Below are 21,106 nucleotides of genomic sequence, written 5' to 3'. Positions count from 1 at the left end.
CTCTAGCTTGTGGGACGGCAGCGGTCACCTCATGGGACAAACAGTCTCCCTCACAGATAAGTTCGAATCTTTCTATACTACCTACTACGCAGGCAGTCTTTCTGTACTATACTACGCAGGCAGACAGTGTGCTGTTCCCAATAGGCTTCCTTCAAGTTTCTTATCTTGAAGGAAACAATATCCTAAATTGGCATCTTGGTGCCATTTTATCTTTGGCCTAACCTTCAAAGAACTACCAAATGAATATGTTTCCTTTCAATGTAGCATTTCTATAAAATTCCAAATGCCTTCTTTAATTCAGTATCTTGACTGCACTTTTGTTAAACACAAAGCACTGTTCCTTTGAATTCTACTTTGGTGTGTGAATTTGGGAAGTCTGCCCTAAAGTCTTTTAAATAGTAGGGTTCTCCAATCAACCTTCTCTTGATTTACATCTTTCCTTCCCAAAACAGGAATGCTAGAGAGGTCATGGAAAGTTATGTACCTGTATGTACCTAATGCTGACACTAGAGTCATGGTCCTTTTCTTGGAGAGCTTCTATTCTAGAGAAAAACACTTCCAAATTAAACTAATGTTCTTCTTCTTCCACCATTAATACTGAGTCCCATGCGCCTTTGTTAGATCACTTGAGGCCACTGAGACTCTTCTGAGGAGGTTCTATGTGGGCAAAGACTGGCCTCTGCTTGACTTAGGTTCAGCTTAGACGGAGAAGTCTTTCAGACCACTCACTGGGAATATATTGGAGAAATGGGAGATGCAGGAGCTGGCCTGCTGCAGGTGAGGAGGAAAGAGACCGCTGCATCGGATTTTCAAAGAGTCCTGGGGTTTGTTTTCCACAGGCACGTTGCCCTGTTGACTGAAACCTCACTTGGTAGGTCACGTCCCCTTCACTTCAAGTTCCTGGGTCACTGCGCGTGTAGACTTCATTTGCTGGGGTTCTAACTACCGTGGGTGGTGAGCACTTCGAGAGCGCTCCGGTCCTGGGTTAGAAAGAAGCTTCTCTGTTCTGAAGGAAGGGCCTCTCCAAACAGGAAAGGGACTAGTGATGCATATCAGAGCATCAGAGATGCCACAGATTTTTCAGAGGGTCAGCCAGCAGACCTCCACCCCGACTAGTCGGGATTCTTTCTCTCGTGGTGAAAATCTGTAAGTTGGGAGGTAACATTTCTGTGCTTTAAGACACCAACTTCGGTCAGTTGGAATTGGACCGCCTCTGCCCTAACCTGACGTACTTCTCAGTGTGGCCAAAGCACTAGTCCTCAGGGATCACAGACGGAGTACAGAAATGCCCCCAATGTCAGTGAAACAGGGTCTTTACCAGAAGATTCTCAGAATCTTTATAACAATAGGCGCATCACCAACCTTTAAGATTAGGGAACTCTAGGATGCAGTATTTCTCAAACTTATTTGACACCAGGGAACACTTTTTTTCACTGAATCTTGTAAAACTAATGTTTTACACAGAGCACACTTTGGGAAACTGCCCTAACCTCTTATCCAAAACCTAAACCAGTGGTGGCACCCATATATATATAGGTCCTTGGACCAGTGGTCATCTGTTACACTTTTCACTAACTGGTGATGAGGAGAAAATCAGGACCACATAGTAGATTCTTTCCTTAAAACTACTGGTATATTTGTTCCTTAGTCTAAAATTATATTCTTGTGTGTGTGTGTGTGTGTGTGTGTGTGTGTGTGTGTGCAAGTACCCTTTTTAAATGAAATGGTAGTGTTAGTGAATGGCAATTGTATTTTAAATGTCATTCCTTAGAAAAATAAAGTCAGCATCCATGGTAGATACCTAAAGCGTTCTTAAAAATATTTTACTATTTTGTGAAATCAAAAGTTCACTGTTTAGGGGATGCTTATCCCCCCTGAAAGTACTACTTTTAAGTTTTGAGGTATATTGAAAGGTCTGTCAAGTCCAGGATTTCCTAAGTCCATGCCCATATCAACGTACCTGTAATGACTTGTTAAACTTATGTATCCTCAAATCTTTGTTTCTTTATTCAGAAAAGCCTTTATCGTTTTGCCACAGGGAGCCTCCCTGTTACCGTGTGACACAGGTCCGGCACTGTCATGTTTACAGCTCCAGGAGGCACCGTCACGTGCGCCTCTCTCTTCCATGACAGTGTATTTCTCTGTTTTCAGAGGCCGGTCACTATTCACTTGGAGGGGTCTAGGATGGGAGAACTTGAAATTCTGAAGCTCACGAAAGAGTTCATGAGTTGAAACGTAGATGTGGCCTTCAGCATAAGCTGGTGTTTGAGGAAGTAATGAAATTGAAGGGAGGTCAGTGGCACGAAACCTGGGCTCGCCTAGGTGTCAGGAGTGAGCAGAGCAGCTGCCTGCCCGTGCGAGTGAGCAGTGACGGGAGCAGGCGAGGCCTGGAGCCTGGCCAGGGCAGTGGGGGCTGCTGGGTCCGCAGAGTCACGTACTTTGTTTAGGAAATTGAGAGAAGACCTTTGAACCTGGTGATTTCGGTTGGCAAAGTATGGTGGTGACATAGGGCCTGAGGAAGGATTGTTTTAGCATGTACGAGTGTATTGTTGACCAGAGGGAACACACGATCATTAAGCAGCTGCGTGGGCTCCAGCCAAAAAGGTCTTGTATCCGGCTGACCTGTTTTTCTAAATTGTCCTTCCCCACTGACCCAGCCACCAAAACCTAGAGGTGGCAGCGGCCATCAGAGGAGGGCCACCAGTGCCCGCTTTGGAAGTACAGCTTGTGAAGCGCTGTAGGATGTGCATCAAGACATAACGCCTCCTGCGGATGCGCTGTTTGTTCTGGGCTAGCATCCTCCTTGGGGGCTGGGGAGTGGAGGAGAGGAGGCGGGTAGGAGGGAGGGCGGATGACTGCACCCGTTCCCACTGCAGTGGGGCCGGGCCTCTCGTCTCCCATCGCACCTGAAGTTAGAGCAGATCAGTGGGGCCTTCTAGGCTCTCGGATCAAGTCCTTTTCAAGACAGCGAATAATCCAGGCTCTGTAACCTTAGGGAAATGTAAGTTAGAATTGAAGACAGTGGTGCTGAGGAAATCAGAATGGCCAAAGGAAGGGTAGGTGCCAGCCGACGGCACCGCTGGCCCCAGGGCCTTCTTCCATCACCAGCAGGGGCTTTCCGCCCCTGTGGAAAGATGGCACCAGGACAGGAGGCAAGATCAGGAGTGACATCTGGTGTCAGACCTAACGACCTACATGCAGACTGGCTGTCACTTCGGGTGTGTGGAGTGTCAGGACGCCTTCCTTCCGAATCCTGAGTAGTCCGGGGCCTGCTCTTCCCAGAGGTCCTTCAAGGATTTCCAGTTTACCCGCTTTGCAGTGACTAGGCTAGAAAAGTAAATAAGCTCTTTATTCTTTAAATAAATACGTGTGTCTACTATGTGCTAGATATAAAAATGTGCAAAATCAGGCCTGTGCCCCTAAGGAGCTTAAATTCTAGTGGGCAAGAGTCATGGACACACATTTTAGCGAGAAGAGAGAGAGACTGCGCAGGGAGCTCCGAGCTGAGCCTGCTGTGCTGTGAGTGAGGAAAGCTGCAGTGCCGGGTGTGGGTGTGGGCGCTGACCAGCATGAGTGGCAGAAGTACGACTGTCAGAGCGGTGGGTGTTGTTGGTCATTTCATTTGTTAAGTATCTTCCTTGATGGATGGTGTTTAGTCGGTCTACAGGCTGTGTCTGCCTGTCACTGGAGTTTCTGCTAATGGTCCCACCTTGTGGCAGAGAACCCCGGAATACATGATAATGATTGAAAATGATGAATTTCCCAGATGTGTGGAGAACAGGAAAGCATGAGCAAGTTTTTAGTCGCTCTTTTACAGGGAATGAGTTACACAGCTTTCCTTGTTGGGTATTGAAATGTAGTTAAATCCAAAAGGCGGGGTGGGGGTTGTCAGGAGTCGGGCTGGATGTGGGAGGGTGTTCTTTAAGAACTCATGAAATTTCCCTGGCCACAGAACCAGGACCACAGCATAGAAATTATAAGCACATATATTAGGTTGGTGCAAAAGTAATTGTGGTTTTTGCAATTATTTTTAACCTTTTAAACGGCAATTACTGTTGCACCAACCTAATAGTTACAGCCTCACCAGATTAGAGAAGATATGGTGAGAGATGACAAAGGCAGAATTCGAAGCGGTTTTTCCCTTATGTTTAGTTCTGGGAGGAACGGCCTAGTCTCTGGCTTTGAGTTGAGGGCCCTGCGATGGAGCTGTCAACAGCGAGTCCCAGGTACTGGACGTCAAGGCAGAGCTGGGGGCTTAGCAGGGCAGGAAAGGTACGGGGTCTTCAGGCGGCCCCGACAGCTGCTGCGGCTCCTGCACTCACCCCTGCCTTCTCCCTCGAAGGGACCCAGACTCCAGGCTCTCGTGCTGCAGCGTGCCCTGGCGCCCAGAAACCAGGCTGGTGCTTGGGACTGGCCTGCCGTTCCCCTGTCTTCTATTAACCAAGGTCTGCATATCCCACTGCAGTTCGTTCACACAGTGAATATTCAGAGACCATTACAGTATGTAAGTAAGGTAGTGCTCTGGGTGCTAAGGACACTCCAGCGACAGCAGCAGACAAATCCTTGCCTTCACGGAGCTGGTGTTCTGTGACGGGGAGGAGACGAGAATAGACAAAATAGACACAGTGGGTCAGGTAGTGAGAAGTGCTGAGGGGACGGGCGAGCAAGGTGAGAGGGGAAATGTGACGGGTGGGCAGGCGAGCAGAGGGGTCAGCCTGACACCATTCGGACACCCAAAGCTTTCCCAGATTTGTATGGGGTTCACTTTATTCAGGTTAGAGAGTAATTTCACTTCACTTATCCTCCTCTTCTTGTCTCCCCCTTGGGCTAAATCAAAGTAACCGGGCTCGAAATGCAGCGGGCTTAAGTGAGGCTTCGGAGCAGAGCAGCCTGTGCAGCCGGGCCTGCATGCTCACCCGCCCTCCCTGAGAGGTTCTCCTTCCCCAGGGAGGAGCCTTGGGCTTGCCATGCTTCTCATGTGCGTCACAGAGTAGCCACAGGCCTGGAAACCTGCCCCCTGCCCCAGGGACTGTGCTGGGTGCCCCTTCCAGCTACTTCTGAGTCCTCCGGGCTTTGTAAATTGGCAGAGCTGGGAGCTTAGCAGGGCAGCAAAGGTACGGGGTCTTCAGGCGGCCCCTTCAGACACAACAGACATGTGCTAACCACACAAGCACTGGCTGAGCTCATCTCAAACCAAGACTTAGGACGGCCCAGTGCAGTGAAAGCTGCGCGCTCCCCATTGTCCATTGTCTACGTTCTGAGCGTCTGGCTGAGGGATCTTTGAGAGCCCTGAGCACCTGCACCAGGAGGGTTGCCTGACTGGTCCTGGAAGTTGTTCAAAGGGGGCAGTCATGTGTAAGACCAGGACACTGAGTCTCAGGAGCTGCGGAGAACAGTGGCAGGTCAGGGCGAACTAAGGAGCCTCCACTTCCATCATCGGACACCGACAGTGGGAGTTCAGAAGCCCTGCGTGTGCACTGTAGCTAAACATGAACACATTTGTACTTTCCTCCGCTGTTTTATGTTCTTTGAGGGTCGTCTCCCCAAGTGTCTTGAGACTCTGGCCTGTGCACTCTCTCTGCCCACCAGGTGAGCGCTGTGCAGACAGGTGTTGCTGACGTAATAACTGTGCAAAGAGCAGCTTGGTGTAAAATCCCCTACTCCAGGACCCGGTGACAGCTAGGGTCCCAGACTCTGAATTCAGTCCTGAGTCACACCCAGAGGGATCTTCAGCCTTTCTTAGAGGACAGGCAGCCACAAATGCAGCCTTGGTCTGGCAGCCGCAGGAGGGCCCCCAGGTCTGCTGCTTTGCTGGAATGCGGGGGACGGAAGGGGTGCCCTCCCTCCCACCCTCAAATGCTCCTGGCAAGTGAGAGAAGTTGGGTAAATTGATGAGTTTTGTTTGCAAAGATGAATTATTTTCCTATCCTGAAATAACCCTCCTTTTACTAGGAATCTAGAATCACATTGACTCATATTTTAATGTTTTTATAGTGAAATTCTGGGGAAAACATCTTTTTTTTCTTAATTCTGAGAAGAGAGATGTTCTAGGAATGCCACCTTTCCTTCAGCCTCACCCAGAATCCTGGAGGTGGGTTTCAGTTGAATCCCCAAGGGCCATGGGGCCTCCTGGAGGGGCAGCTTCCTGTGCCCCCAAATCAGTGCGACCTTTACAGGGAACTTGGTTTGCCACAGCCCTTGGTGCATGCCTGTCCATGAAGCCCTGCGTGCCAGAAACTGCCTCTGTCTGCAGGAAGGAGAGCTTTGCTGACTGGGGCTGAAAATTTGAGAAATACTAGTGGGGAATGGGGACGGGCAGCCAGTGCTTCCTTCCTCAGAAATCCTCGAAAACTGGCTGGCTCAGAGGCAGCCATGCCTCCAGGAGGAACAGTGGAACTTTATTACTTGCTGGGTCTCTGAACCTTCCTATTCCAAAATTCTCAGACCCTAGGGATTAGCAGTTTATATTCACAAATACTTCCTTTTGGTTTTTGTTTTCCAGTAGGTGGCTTGGAGCAAAGTTGAGCTCAGGGGTGCCCATGACACGACAGGGCTGTCCTGGAGAATTGGTTTGTGGCCTTGGGCAAAGCTGTTACTGGGGTCTGAGGCAGGCCCTGGAGTTGGTTCCATCCCCAGGACTCTTCCTTTCTTTGGGGACCTCAGGTCCTGTACCTTTCCTCAACAGGGCTTTGGACAGTCCTGGGGATTCAGCCCACGGGACAGGAGGCCTCCTGGTGCTGGCCCTCTACCCCGAGGTGATTTACACCCTCGAACGCCATCCCCGCAGCCCCCTCAGGGCTCCCTGGGAGCCTCACTTCTGGTGCTTTCCGCCATGGCCTGGGCGCCTCCTCTCACTGGTTCCACCATCCCAAGCTGGCTGTCCTCACTCAGCAGCGGAGGCTGTTAGGCCCTTTGCCTTTGACTCTCAGCTGTTTGCCTTCCACACAGGCTGGTCTTAAAGCCCAGGGAACTCCCGCAGCAGGCAGCGCGGGGGTGGGGACGACGGCACAGTGTTGAGGGGTTTAATGGGTGATCTCTTTCTCCACCCCAGGTTCCAGGTGTGTGATGGTGGCTGCAATCTGTCTTGTGGGTATTAATGCAATCTTCACTGGTGGCTACTGTTTTCGAGCTGTCCTACAAAACTGGAGCATGCTGGTGAGTGCCAAAGCCAGAGGCTGAGCAGGCCTCCGGAGCAGCAGCGTGTCCTGGGGCCGGGCATGGCTGTGTGGACCAGTGTGGTCGGGACCATCAGGCAGGCCCCCGCGGGTGGGGCTCAGCAGGCTGCCTGTCCAGAGGCACACGCTTTCGGGGTGCTGGGTTTCTGCAGCCTGCCTCTCCCGGTGATCCCGATGGGCGCTCCAGCTTGGGACGTGTGGGTGTGGAGAGCTCAGGGTCAGGGGTGGACCCTTCATTATCTCCTCCAACCATGGCCTGCTTAGGGAAGGCCGTCCCAGGAAAGCAACTGTGAGTTTGGCAAACTTTCCAACTGCATCACCCCAGTACTTGGTCCTCACCACAGTCTTCCTACTTCAGGCCGACCCTTAAGTGAGGCCGACAACACCCGCTCGCCAGCAGCAGCGTCAGATGAGATATTCCATCTAAGGGAACTTGCAGATAAATGAAGCTTTTAATGCCCTTAAGCCTTTTTGGGAAATTAACCATTTTAGTTTTTTTCTCCTGTCTTACTAATCCTAGTATACTGAATATAATGCAGCCCTTTCTCCATGACTCAGCGACATTTTTATAAGCCTCTCCGTAAATAGGATGATTGCCCTTGGGCGTTACTGACTTAGGATTCTCACTGAATTCCTCCAGACTGCTGGGCTTTTCTAGTGGGTGAACATGTCGGTGACTTGTCCGTCTTCTTAATCAACACCAGCTATCACTTCTCAATTCATCTGTTTCTAGCAATCGATGTGGTCTTAAAACAAGGTAGCTTAGCGTTCCCAGAGGGGACCTGCCTGCTAGGCCCCACTCACAGGGGTTTCCGGTCTCTGGAAAGCTTGGCCTAGAACAGCAGGAATGCCAGGGGCAGGCTGACAGCGGTTATGTCTTGGCCCAAATAAGGTGGTAAATTTCATCTCTAGGAGGGGCCTCTAAAGAAGAGTCAGAAAAAGGGCAGGTTCCCGCTAAGGGCAGAGAACTGGGCGGTTCTGGCCAAGAAAGTCATTACGACAGTTTGGGGCTTACGGAATTTCGTGTTCAGAATAGCACCATTCCGCGCCTGTGCAGAAGCACCCTGCCTCCCCTGCCCGCACAGGACGCCAGCACCTGCGCTCACGGGCTTTCTCCCACTGACGCATTTCTCACAGTCACCAAACTTATCAGCAGGTAAACATTTTTCCACATCACATAGGGCAGGTATTTATCCCACTAATTCCAAAGCTGCCTAATTTATTAGGTGTTCCTTTTCCTTTTTGATAACAGTGCCCACGATATTCTTATTGCTCTGAACACTTAGTAAGCAGGTTAGAATAATGATTTTTTAAGTGCAGTAAATGGACGCATGAGCAGAAGAGCCCAGTCAGGAAGCAGCACAGCTGTGCATGGGTGACTTCACACAGACAACGGGAGGGCCTGGGGACGAGGGGCCGAAACGTGGGGAAGGAGAGCTGCGGCGTGGTCCTGGGAGGGCAGCCAGCACGCACCTGATGGGGAGGAGGCTGCCTCCGGCATGAGCCGTGTTCAAGGTGGGGCCCACCAGTTCCTGGCCCATCCGTGGATTAAAGAATGAGTTTGGTGGAAACTTTCCTCTCCCCAAATCTGAAGTCAGAGGACACTGCTTATGGCCTGCCTGGGAGGGCACAGATAGGCCTGGACTGTGAGGACGGAGGCCCTCAGGCCAAGGGTGGGCGCTGGAGCCCACGCAGGGTCCTGGCTTGGGCAGCCACACTAGTTACTGTGGAGGCTGCGTGAACGGGGAGGGGCTTCCAACTGCAGACCATTCCCCTGGAGACTCTATAGACTGTGAACCTTTTAAATATTAACTAGTCTTTTTATTACAAATTAGTATCCACACTTGTTTTTTTAAAAATCAAGCTGACAGATATAAAAAGAAACCTAAACCACTCTGATTTACAACCTTTGTCATGTGAAGTCCGAGCTGGGTGGAGGGGAATATTCCTTAATCTTTAAGTAAAAATGAATGTTACACAAACTCTTGGTCAAGTCCGGATGGTCCCTGACTTACGATGGTTTGACGTGATGATAATGGTGTGACACGCGTTCAGTAGAAACCTTACTTCAGATTTTAAATGTTGGTCTTTTCCTAGGCTAGTGACGAGGTACGACGTTCTCTTGGGGTGCTGGGCGGCGGCAGCCACAGCTCCCGTCAGCCCCACAGTCACGAAGGGCAGACGGGCGATACCTACCGTGTACTGTGTCACCAGCCTTCTTGTGGCTGTTGTGTTGTGGTGTGGTGTAAATTACATGAGATAGTCAGCACTTACCATTTTTTTTTCAAATGCCAGTCAACATACAACATTATATTATCTTCAGGTGTACAACAGTGATTAGATATTTATAGAACGTACGAGGTAATCACCTGATAAATCTAGTACCCGTCTGATACCATGTAGTTATTACAATATTATTGACTATTTCCTATACTGTACTTTATATCCCTGTGACTATTTTGTAACTACCAATTTGCACATCTTAATCTCTTCCCCTTTTTCACCCATCTCCCCCAACCCCATCTAGCAACCCCCAAAATGTTTTCTGCATCTATGAGTTTGTTTCTGTTTCGTTTGTTCATTTGTTTTCTTAGATTCCATATATAAGTGAGCTCAGATGCTATTTGCCTTTCTCTAACTCATCTCACTTAGCATAATACCCTCTAGATCCATCCATGTTGTTGCAAATGGTAAGATTTCGTTCTTTTTTATGGCTGAGAAACATTCTATTGTATGTACTCATACATCATCATCTTCATTCATCAATCGATAGACACTTCGCCTGATTCCATATTGTAAATAGTGCTGCAGTGAACATAGGGGAGCACGTATCATTTTGAATTAGTGTTTTGGGTTTCTGCAGATAAATACCCAGAAGTGTCTTGCTGGGTCATAGGGTCATTGTATTTTTAAGTTTTTGAGGAACCTCCACACTGTTTTCCATAGTGGCTACACTTGTTATCTGTTGATTTATTGATGATGGCCATTCTGACGTGTGGGAGGTGGTTATCTCATTGTATCTCATTGTGGTTTTCATTTGCATTTCTCTAATGATTAGAGATGTTGAGCATCTTTTCACGTCTTGGCCATCTGTATGTCCTCTTTGGAGAAATGTGTACTCAGGTCCTCTGCCCATTTTTTAATCAGATTGTTTGGTGTTAAGTTGTATGAGTTCCTGATGTATTTCGGGTATTAACTCCTTAATCAGCTGTATCATTGGAGAATATTTTTTCCATTCAGTAGGTTGTTTCTTCGTTTTGTTAATGGTTTCCTTTGTTGTGCAGAGACTTCTTAGTTTGATGTAGTCCCATTTGTTTCTTTTGTTTCCGTTGCCCGAGGAGACATATCCAAAAAGACATTACGAGCAATGTCAGAGCTTACTGCCTATGTTTTCTTCTAGGAGTTTTATGGTTTCAGGTCTTACATTTAAGTCTTTAATCCACTTTAGCATAAAATAGCTTCGTGTTAGATGATTTTGCCCAACTGTAGGCTAATGTAAGTGTTCTGAGCATGTTTAAGGTAAGCTAGGCTAAGCTATGATGTTTGGTATTAAATGCATTTTTGACTTAATGGTATTTTCAGCTTACAATGGGTTTGTGGGGACATAACCCCATCGTAAGTTGAGGAGCATCTGTATATGAAGATGGATTGGGGGGGGATAGAGAAAGAGAATTTTCTTATTGCTGGGAGAAAGCTCACAAGGCACTTGGACAAACAGATTCTAACTTAGCAATGGGAAAGCGGAGCCAGGGCAAAGCAGCCACTCCCAGGTCGGCACGGCCCTCCCCCGCCAACACACACACACAGGCATCAGCACTCACCTTGACCCCACTCCCAAGTACTGAGGGCCACAGACTGACCTTTCTGATCAAGGACAACTAGACGAAATGTTTTAGAATTGTATAATGTTTTTTAAGATATCGGGAGACTTTCTCCATTGTCTTAAAAGTCGGACATTTATGATTTGCCTCAGACAAGATTTCAAATATCTATTTTCTTCCCTTGTTTATCCCTTCACACTCAAATTATAGTTGGCCCCTCCCCCCTTTCAGGAAAGGTTCTCTGAGGAGAATCTGCTCTCTAAACAGAACCTGGCACTCTGCCCTCATGGTGCTGTGTTCTCAGATGTCTTTGCATTCTGTTTAAAATGTCCTTGTTAATACATTCCAAGGTTTGAACTCCATTCCTAGCTAAACCCCTTCCTTGTTTACAGGGACTGAAATAGCCACATTTTGACCTTCTGTTCAGTCTGGGAACATCTATGGCAATGTGAACGCATTCTTTTCCCATGTGAGAATTACACTTACACAGCACAGTTATGGAAAAGCTTAGGAAACCATCCATTCCCATCCCCCTCCTTTTCTCTTCCCTTCTCCCTTCCATATTTTTCAGTTCAAAAGGTCAGCCTTTCTGGTCAGCCAGAATTAACTAGGACACCCCTCCCCACGTTTGCTTCCTACTGAGGGGTCCAAAAAGAAAGGGGGACAGAGAACTAAGAGGTCAGGAGAGCGGGAGCCACGCCCCCATATGGCTTCTGGTTGAAGACCTCAAAGCTGCCTGTAGAGGAGCTGCAGGCACAGGGGGCTGGTATTGGAGCCCACCCTGCATCCCTGGGCACTGTCTCCTGGCTCTCAGCCCACGGCATTATCAAGATTAGGGGACCGAGTTGCCGTGTCACATCCTGTTAACAGCCCATAGTTCTGTCTCATTTGGCCTATAGTCCAAGTATCTAAATTTTTGCTATATGCAAGTGACTATGTCTGGGGTAGAGGACAGAGGGAATAGTTTTAGGAAGAAAACTAATCTGAAATAATCCCTGTGAAAGCCTAGTGAGTGTTCCGGACAGTGAGAGCATTGGAGGAGTTCACTGGAGAAAGCCCTGCAGGCTGAAGGGATCAGGAAAGGCTGAGGAAGTGGGGCTTAAGTAGGGTTTGTATATGCTAAGGGGACTGGAACAGGAGGAGGAAGTGGGAATATGACCAAGCTTTTAAGGGCCCTGAGGGGTGTGTTAGGGATTTGGGTCTTGGGGAGGCATTGGCGAGACCTGACAAGGAGGAGGGGTGTGTTAAGAATCGTCGTCATCTTACGACCCAAAGCAAAATGAAGAGTCAAGTTCGAAGTACACACCAGGAGAGGCAAACCCGTGATGGTGGCGTCAGGAATAGAACGATCTGAGAAGAGCAGAGCTATGTCAGGGAAGGAACCCCAGGGGCTGAGTGCAGGGGCAAAGACACCCGGCAGAGGGGGCCGGGGCTGTGTGAAGGCTGGTGTGGGAAGTCTGAGTTCAGACATGTTGCCTTTGAGGTCATGGCAGAAATGTCCAGGAACTGGCTGTGGAACCGGAAAGAGACCAAGACTAGCAAGGTGCATTTGCCCAAAGATGGCTGTGAGCTCTCCAGGGAAGAAAGCAGGAGGTCAGTGAGGCCCTTGCCAGAACAGCCAAGAGCTGGAGGAGCTGGCAGGGACGCCATCCGTCCTCCAGCAGTGGCCCCCACCCAGGTCACATGTGGCCTGGGTCCCTTTTCCTGCCACTCATTCAGCCCCTTCCCTCTGTCCCTGAAAGCAGTGCGGCAGCTCTGTTCCAGGCCGTTGGTCTCCATGCCGTCACCGCATCCGGTTTCGGCTGCTTTCCCAAGAGGGCGCGCTCCAAGTCCGTGCTCTGTCAGAGGCTGCTGGCGGCCTGCAGGCCCTTAGGTTCCCAGAGTCCAAGGGCTGCCAAGTGCCATCCCCTGTGGATTGTTCCGAAGTACGGACAGCCGTAATGTGGCTGCTGCTCCTCAGAAACGGTTTCCTGGAATCCACACACACGGCTTGGGCTGCTGGCACATGGTCAAGTTTGGGATGACGTGGACTGTGTCGCTCCTTGCCTGATAGGCCGAGAATGTGGGGGAAGGAAAATGGCCTTGTATTCAGTTCCTCTAAGCTGGTTTCCCTCTTCTGATGCGTGGTGACTGGGGCAGAGGGGGCGTCACTTCATCATACTTGAGGGGAGGGTCCTTTGGCAGTGAAAGGGCAGCAGATCAGGCATTTGTGGGGATGTGAGATGGGCCAGAAGGTCGTGGGTTCATTGGAAAAGTCACCTACTACAGCCCCAAAGGTAATGCGTAGTCTCATAAGCCCCCTGTACCCTTGGATCTCTCCGGCAAGGCTGGACACTCACTCCTGCCACCCATCCAGGGCTGCTCCATGCTACGTGCCCCGCACCCTGCCGGATAGAAATCAGTGTAGAAGAAATGCAGATCTCAGGCGGGGCCCTCCTGCTGGCCCTGCTCACTAAGCAGCACAGATGTGTGACCTATACCAAAGATGGGGTGTGAACGGGCATGGCCCACAGCCAGCATCTGGTGTGTGCTGGGCAGCAGGGGAGGCAAAGGAGTCGAAGCGCGATTTCCTGAAGGCCTTGACTCCCTCCTGTTGCAGCGAGTTCTGCTGAGCAAGTACCAGGAGCAGGCGGGATGAGTTTGGGGGCCACTGCGGTTCTGTGCGGCCGTGCAGGCCTCAGAGCCTGAGCTGGGAGCATTTCTAAACCAAAGGGCTCTCTAATTTGGCCTCTCTGTAACAAGCATAAGTAAATGGATGTGCTAGAACTAATTTAACCGTTACAACTAGTTGAAAAGACAGGTGAGTGTTATTCTAACATCATAAAGTTTTACATGTCCAGATCTCTTCTCTTGAAAGCTACAGCCTGATTTCTACTTGTGGATTTTTCCACGATCCATAGATATGTGGTAATTATATTGGGTCTTCTGACTTGTAGCCCATTTGTATTTCTACCCATTTGTACTGCCGTCTACAAATGAAGCTGTGACAAGAGTTACTGCCTCATAGTTCAGATTCAGGTGCAGCCGGCACTGGTCTGATTTGGACAGGAGTATTTACTAAAATTGTACAATTAGCTATATTTGAGTGTTCACCTAAATTTGTTTCTAATTTCAGGATTTACGGCTAAATACGTATTTTCCCAAATAAGTCTAACTTAGGACAATTATATGGATTATCAATCATGATGCTATTTTCTTTGTAGCCTCCTGCCACTCACAAATAAGCATTTCCCTGTACAAAACTCTAGTATATGCGGACATACTTCTGTATATACCTTTTCTACATCCACAAATTTATATGAGTCTGACATGTTGGTAAGATGATGGCAAGAAAACAAGGGACCTGGGAGTTGAGGGAAGTAAAATGACAGAATAACAGTAGAGGTTTCACAATGCAGCCTTTAACATAATTAAAGCCAGACACAAAGGAGCCAAGATGTATTTAAGAAAATCGTGGGACTCTGCCAGCAGCAGTCAGAAAGTCTCAGTGATTATTTGAAGGCCCTTTTTTCCGCCACAAAGCAAAACAAATATGAGCATTTCCTTGCAATGCAGGGGAAGGAGCTCTTCCACTCCCTGTGTGTCTAAGGTGAGAGCACTGATACGCGTGTGGTCTTTATTTGGCGAGTCAGTCAGTACATTCCATGGTGACATAACTTACGCTTTCCTAGGGAGTCACCCATGAATTTTCGCAGGGAAAAGTTTCTACGCCATAAATTCTCCTATCACAGGTGTCTCCTAACAGCCCCGCAGCGAGGAGGGAGTGCCATGCGTGTGAGAGTTGCTTTCCTTACACACTTCTTTCTGTTTCAGGCTTGAAAAAACCCTGCCCAGTTTTGATCCCTTCAAGACTTTGCCACAGCCTCTATCACACATCTGTTTTTCTCGAAGAAAAAAAATATAATAAAAATGTTTTACTCTTGTACACTGTATAATTTTAAGAAATAGTGTGTTTTTTTGTGAACGCATGGTCTGACATACATTTCTGTACAGTTTGGAGATATTTTCAAACGAGACATAAAAGATGTCAACAATAAAACCAAGAGAGTGAGTATTTTTGTACCATTTAAGGACGACAGGATGGCTGATCTTACACTGGGTAGGACAACAATTTTTGTGCTTGACTTTTGAATGCTTGTAATTAAAAATATCTATTTTTTTCCTCTAAAATAAGCTGCATGTTTGAGGCATGGTTTTAAGTATCAAAATTTCCAGAATTGTATTGTGAACATAGAAATCTGTGCCTGGCCTGAGTCCAGGGTAAATCAGAAGCGTGACGTTAGAAACAGAATTGTGCTGTCTTCAGTACGAGGTGTACACTCGCAGCTCTGGCAGGACATCCCTGCAAGACAATCAAAGCCTCCAGGAGCTTCTACCATGGCGGCACATTCCCAGCTGGGCAAAGAAGCCTTTCCTTGGTACAAATTCCTGCTCAGAGCGAGCCCTTAAGAAAGCCCTGGCTGCTCCAGAGGAGGCTGTACAAACTGACGCACAGATGCCTCATGCCCACTGCAGTGTCTCACTGAGAAGGCGAAACCTCGGCTTGGGAGGCCAGGCTGCCTCAGGAGGGGGCTGGCTTTTGCCCAACCTGCGTGGCTGCGGTGGGCCGCTCAGAGCTCCCAAGTGATTCCTGAGTCTGGCACCATGATGCCAAACGAGCCATTGAAAACTTGACCTTGCACCCTGTGCGCTCACAGGGACACTACCTACCACACCGGCCCAGAGAGCGGGGGTGCAGCCAGTGGGCGTTCGGAATGAATGCTGTGCAGCTCCAAGACGTCTCAAAACCAGAAAGTCAGTCTTGTGTCAGAAGCTGGCACATTTCCAGTCTGACAGCTCAGTCTCTCCCCCTGTCGTAGAAGAGCCATGTGCAAAAATATACTGATCCTAAGAATCACAATCTTTCTTACTGACCTGCTCACATTCTGCTGAAGACTTCATTGTTTTAATGATTATATGGTTGGTTTTGGGGTTTTTTTGTTTCATTATTTTCCATTAGAAAGAAAGATGTCAAGAAGCTTTTAAGGTCATCACAACAAAACCACAGAGAGCCAGGGGAGAGGGGCTGTCACCCTCACAAAAATGAGGCCGAGTGCACTCGGCGGCGTGGGGCCAGCTGTGTTCTGCCCTGCTTACGCCTTGGGCGCCGCCTGGCTCGCAGTGAGACTTCTGTCCTCTTGTTTCTAAGGAAAACAGCAACTTCCACACAATCTATTATGCTTTTATAAACTGTTTAAAGGTACTTTTCTATTGTCCTTTTAAAAAATAAAGTCCTTATCCCAGCTGTCACTCCACTGTTTGGCAAATTTCTTTTTTACCAGATTAACCAAACGCATCCATACCACACTGCAGACGAGGGACAGCAGGTTTCTGTCCCATTTCCTGGCCTCGCGCTAAGGACAGAGACTTAAGGAGGCAGCAGAGCTGGTAGAGCCAGAGAAGAACATCTACAAATGTTCTACTGTGGCCACTTGGTGATGACACTGACGCCTTAGGCCCTTTCTGGGCCTTCCTGACCTGGCAGGACGATCTCAGGGCTGGTTCACATACCTTTCGTGATGCCTTTTACTGCACTCAGCTGACCCCACACCCACCTTAGCCTACAAAGCTTTAGCTCCAGGTTATCTGAAATCTAAAAATAGTCACTTATGGTTTCCTGCTAACCTGAAAAATATGTAATGAATTGATAGCCAAGATGATGAAAGTGTTTCTATACACTCTCACCAAGCCCACTTCCCCCAAAGGGAGGAGGGGTGGGCGAAGCCCAGCGCTCGATTCCAGTAATGGCAACAGCCACTAATGACTGTTAGTCTTGTTGAGCACTGACGTGACTGGGTCTGTGGTTTGGCTCTCACATCCCTTTCGCAGAGGAGACCATCACCAAAAGCAGGTCCCCCCATCTCAGCCCTCCAATTCTCTTGGAGCCCAGGTATAACCGCAGAAAACCACCGGGCGGCTGTCCGCATCCCTGCCCAGGCTTTGCAGGACACCCAGCGTGGCTCCGGGACCAGCCGATCAGACAGCCTAGCATCTGAGGGCACCTCCCTCTGAAGGAGACTTCCGGCCCCTGCTGCTGCCTTGGGCCACCCCATCCCGGTCACTGCCTGAGCACAGTCTCTTCCAAATGCTTTTTCACAAGGGGCTTTGGGATGGAGGAATGAGCGCCCCTCACCATGCCAACAGGCAGTCATTAGTGATGTGCAACTGCCAAGTCTGGATGGCGTTTATGAACTCCAGATACCTTCCCACTGACCACTCAGTCGGACACCAGCTTCATTAGTCTGAAAAGCTGCCTTGCCTTGGTCACGCTACCGAGCAGGAAGTAAGAGTGTCTTGAAATTGGGAACTTGGGATAAGAAAAGGCAAGTCTGCTCTCTTGCTTATATGCATACTGTCCCAGTTTATAGGTTCCAGAAAGATGGTAAGTAAGCCCTCTTTTTGTTTCATTACCAAGTGAACCCTCCATTAGGAGAGGAAGATGCACGACTTGTGCACACATGACTAATGTGGCTATAAAACTGCCATCTAAAATTCAATACTGTGCCTTCCACCTCTAACAAAATGGCAAATTAAAGAACTTGGGAAAGTACCTTAAAACTTGAAACACGAAAGTTGTAATTCCAGTTAATGATATGTAGGCTTCAAATTCACTGGGCCCAGCATTTGCATATATGTAGGACCTACTTTTATGGGACCAACTTGCAATCCTAATGCCCTCATCTCTGAGGTTCCCTGAACCCCAGCACCCCATGGCATTTTGGGTCCTGAGTTGTAGCACAAGGAACATTCTTCAGAATGAAGGAGGCATGGCTAACATCTCTGAATTCTGTATGACAACACACAAGCATTCTTGGTGTCTGTGCCAGGGTGACATAGAGGAATAAACTAGTTATTTCTGAGTGCTAGGAATATGCACATTTCCTACTGTATGTCATTGTCACTGGGACATCCAGGTGAAAAGAGCATTCTTACGGTTTTAAGAGTATCAGCGCATGACTGCTCTTACTCTTCAACTCAATCCATTCTATCACACCCTCTCATGACATCAAACAATTTTACAACATTCTAAGAAGGCAGAAGAATATCTGTTACTAGTGAGATGTTATCTGAAATACTGGTCCTCAAAACGAAGAACTGGTGATACTGAAAACCTTATGCAATCAGCTGATGAAGGCACCCAAATTGGGAGAATTTAAAGACTCCCACAGTAAAGCTCCTATGCACCAGTGCTGCAGAATGTCTTAAGATGGTGTATAAAATAGTGAGCCCGTCCCTAAACTACCTGGTCCCGTAACTATCCCAAGTCCCCAAAGATGCTAATATGCCATAAAATTCTTCCTTGTCTTATCCCCTTTTCACAGCTCTCTAGTGACATCCATGGGGTCTATTTCAACATCACCAACCACAGGGCTTCCTGCTTTGTAAGGGACAGGCGAGGAGGCCCATAACATACTATGCCCATAAATAAAGACAGCAGTGAAGCCATCCATACTTCAGTGCTCACACGCATCTCACACTTAAAATTCAAGTGAAACCCTGACCATGTTAATCGAACACTAAATTAGAAAATTAGGCCAGATGCTTAAATTCAACCCAAACTTGTGTTCTGAGCACAAAGACATGCATAAAAGGAATTAAACGATGCTCAAGTTAAAATATTTACCTGGCCAAAAGCATGCTTTCCCCCTAAAACTGAAATGCAGATCTTGGGTGAGAGAGGCTCAGTAAGAAAGTTCAAATTCTTACAACAGTCAAATGTGAGATAAACCTGCTCTTGGGTTTTCTGGATCAGGTCCTGCCAAATTCAGGCTATGGTTTACTCAGTTCTCTCTTGTTAGTACCCTTCTGTTTTCAGTTATTTAAAAAAATCTTAAAGGTAAGTTTGCACTGAATGTCCTTTGAAGTACGACCCCTACAAAATTCTGGGGGGGTTGAAATTTCCTGAGTTCTCACAGGGTCTTGAAACCACATGGTTTGAGTCACAGGAATGTGCTGACCAACCTCAAAAGCAGGGGGATTGGCCTAGTTCTACGGGCCTAAGTGTCCAAAGGGGCCTATGACAGCCTCGCACTCTGGTGGAGGCAGCCAGCCTCACTGCTGATGGAAATCCTTTGATGAAGAAAAACGTGCGTTTGTTTTTTTCAGCTGTGGCCACAAGGAAGGTCAAAAGCGCAATGCCAAAGCCTGGTCTAGCTGTTTCCAAAGTGTGTGTGTGCTCACTCCACACACCTCACACACACGCGCGTGCGACAGGAATGAGGCAGGTGTTCCAAGGTCCAGTTAGTCTGAGAAGTGGTTGCCTCGAGGTCCTTGGACCTCCTGACCCGACCCCTCTACCTCCCACGCAACATCCACTGGTTTCTCAGAACCAGCCCACGAAATACACCTGGGAAAAGATGGCCTGTCCTACATGAAGCCCCGAGGATAGCAACGCATTAATGACAGGTCATCGCTGCTGTCTCCACGCACAGAACGCCAGCCTGGCTACGGGGCATCAGTGCTCGTCCTGGCTTGTTAAGAACAGTCAATAAAACCTTAAAAAAAACCCAATCTTTCCCACAAATATATCATTTACAAGCAAAAACAGTGGCTAGAAGGAAGTGCGGACAATGAGTCTCATCTATGCCTCAGAAAATTGTCAGCTAATAAGAATGGGGGAATTTATAAATCCAAATGCCCTGCTGCCACACTGAGAACATTTTTTCTACTAGTGATTTCAAGTAGCTCACAGAAGTAACCAAGGGCTGGCCCGTGGCAATGCCCTCCCTGTGAACACTGACCGGAAACGAAAGGACGGCCCTGCACCCTGCACTGCCATGTCACACACTCTGCTCCTCTGGTGTCAAGGGCTCCTCATCCCCCGAGGCCCACCGTCATCTGGCCTCGCTTACAGGATGTGACAGCAGCAGCCAAAGGTTCATTGTTTAGACTTGATCTACGCTCGGCTACATTTCTCTTAGCTATCCCTTTTAAAAGCCTCGAATGACTGTGATGAATTATAGATCAAAATGCACTACAGACTAACCTCTTAACGCACCCAGCCATGCCCATTCCCACTTCTAAATGGCCAGCAGCTCCAGGGGAAAGGGGCAGAGGCAAGAACATGACTGCAACTTGACTGCAAATTTCTGGTGGATATGTCTTTAGACACCCAGAAGAACCGGTAAAAGATTCTTCGTTGTTTTTATTACAATCTTCAAACACAACTGGGCTACCACTATTTCCCACAAAGACTATACCCCTCCGCACACGTCACCAGATGACCTAATCCCAGTACCTTAACATGGGGTATAAGGTGGAATTTCTCTTCCATGTAATAAGCAAAGGCGATCAAGGCTTCACACAAGAAAATGCAAGTAAATGAGGTAAAGCTACAGAATTTGCAATTGTGACACTTTGGCAAAACATTTCATTTCTCTAAATCTCCATTTCCTCATTTCTGAAAAGAGTTTAGACAAGATAACAGAAATCTCTAAGGCCAGTTCACCAAGCACTGATGAGCACAGGCTTAGCTGGAAACCACTCGTGATTCACAATCGGCAGGAAAGCACTCGTCTGAGACCCGGGATGGAGGCCTTGATGTCTGTCTGCGGAGAGCAAGATGAGGCGTTTGATCCAAAATGCATTTTCAGACCCAACCTGCAATACAGTTGGTGACAGGTGATATCCCCAAGATGACAACACAGGTTGTTCCTGATTTTGTTCCCCTTACAGGAACAATTGACAACCAACTATTCGTGGACGAGACACCACTGAGAATTCTAGAGCACAGGGTGAGGCTGAAGCACCCCCTGCACCAGAGACCAAGACAGACCCCAGCAGAAGGGGCGGAGGAGCCGCTACACACTGACCACACTGGCCGGCGCAGCACCCCGCCAACAAGTGCCCCCTGCACCTAAGTGCCTCTAGTGGGAAAAGAGCCCAGGACATCCCGCTGCCCTGATGCTGCAGGTCACTTTTTAGGAGCCCCTCTCTGGCCTCACCCCATGGGGTTTGCAGGCAAACTGACCACCAGGAATCTGGCTGGCACAGAGGGGAGAGGGGCTTGCAACAAACAGCACCGAGTTCCTGGCAGACCGCGTACCTACCTGCAGCACCCCAGTACTCACG

At 48.4% G+C, this 21,106-nt stretch overlaps 1 protein-coding gene across 5 annotated transcripts in view; it reads left to right on the top strand.

The window, feature by feature from the left end:
• RBPMS (RNA binding protein, mRNA processing factor) overlaps positions 1 to 16,285 on the top strand; it is a 158,054-nt gene extending 141,769 nt beyond the window's left edge. For 2 of the 5 annotated variants that reach the window (XM_033103890.1, XM_033103888.1), the window contains one exon: positions 14,810 to 16,285. In XM_033103890.1, the coding sequence (XP_032959781.1) occupies positions 14,810 to 14,900 (91 nt within the window). In that variant the 3' untranslated portion in view covers positions 14,901 to 16,285. Of the gene's footprint in view, positions 1 to 7,051; positions 7,156 to 14,809 lie in introns of those variants that run through there. The other 3 variants (XR_004422813.1, XR_004422812.1, XR_004422811.1) reach the window with 3 other exon arrangements.
• The last annotated feature ends 4,821 nt before the right edge of the window (positions 16,286 to 21,106 follow it).

Source organism: Rhinolophus ferrumequinum, chromosome 4, assembly GCF_004115265.2.
Source record: "Rhinolophus ferrumequinum isolate MPI-CBG mRhiFer1 chromosome 4, mRhiFer1_v1.p, whole genome shotgun sequence".
In the NCBI taxonomy this organism is placed as follows: domain Eukaryota; kingdom Metazoa; phylum Chordata; class Mammalia; order Chiroptera; family Rhinolophidae; genus Rhinolophus; species Rhinolophus ferrumequinum.
The sequence above is the reverse complement of the archived record's forward strand: the minus strand, read 5'-3'. Positions and strand labels throughout refer to the sequence as shown.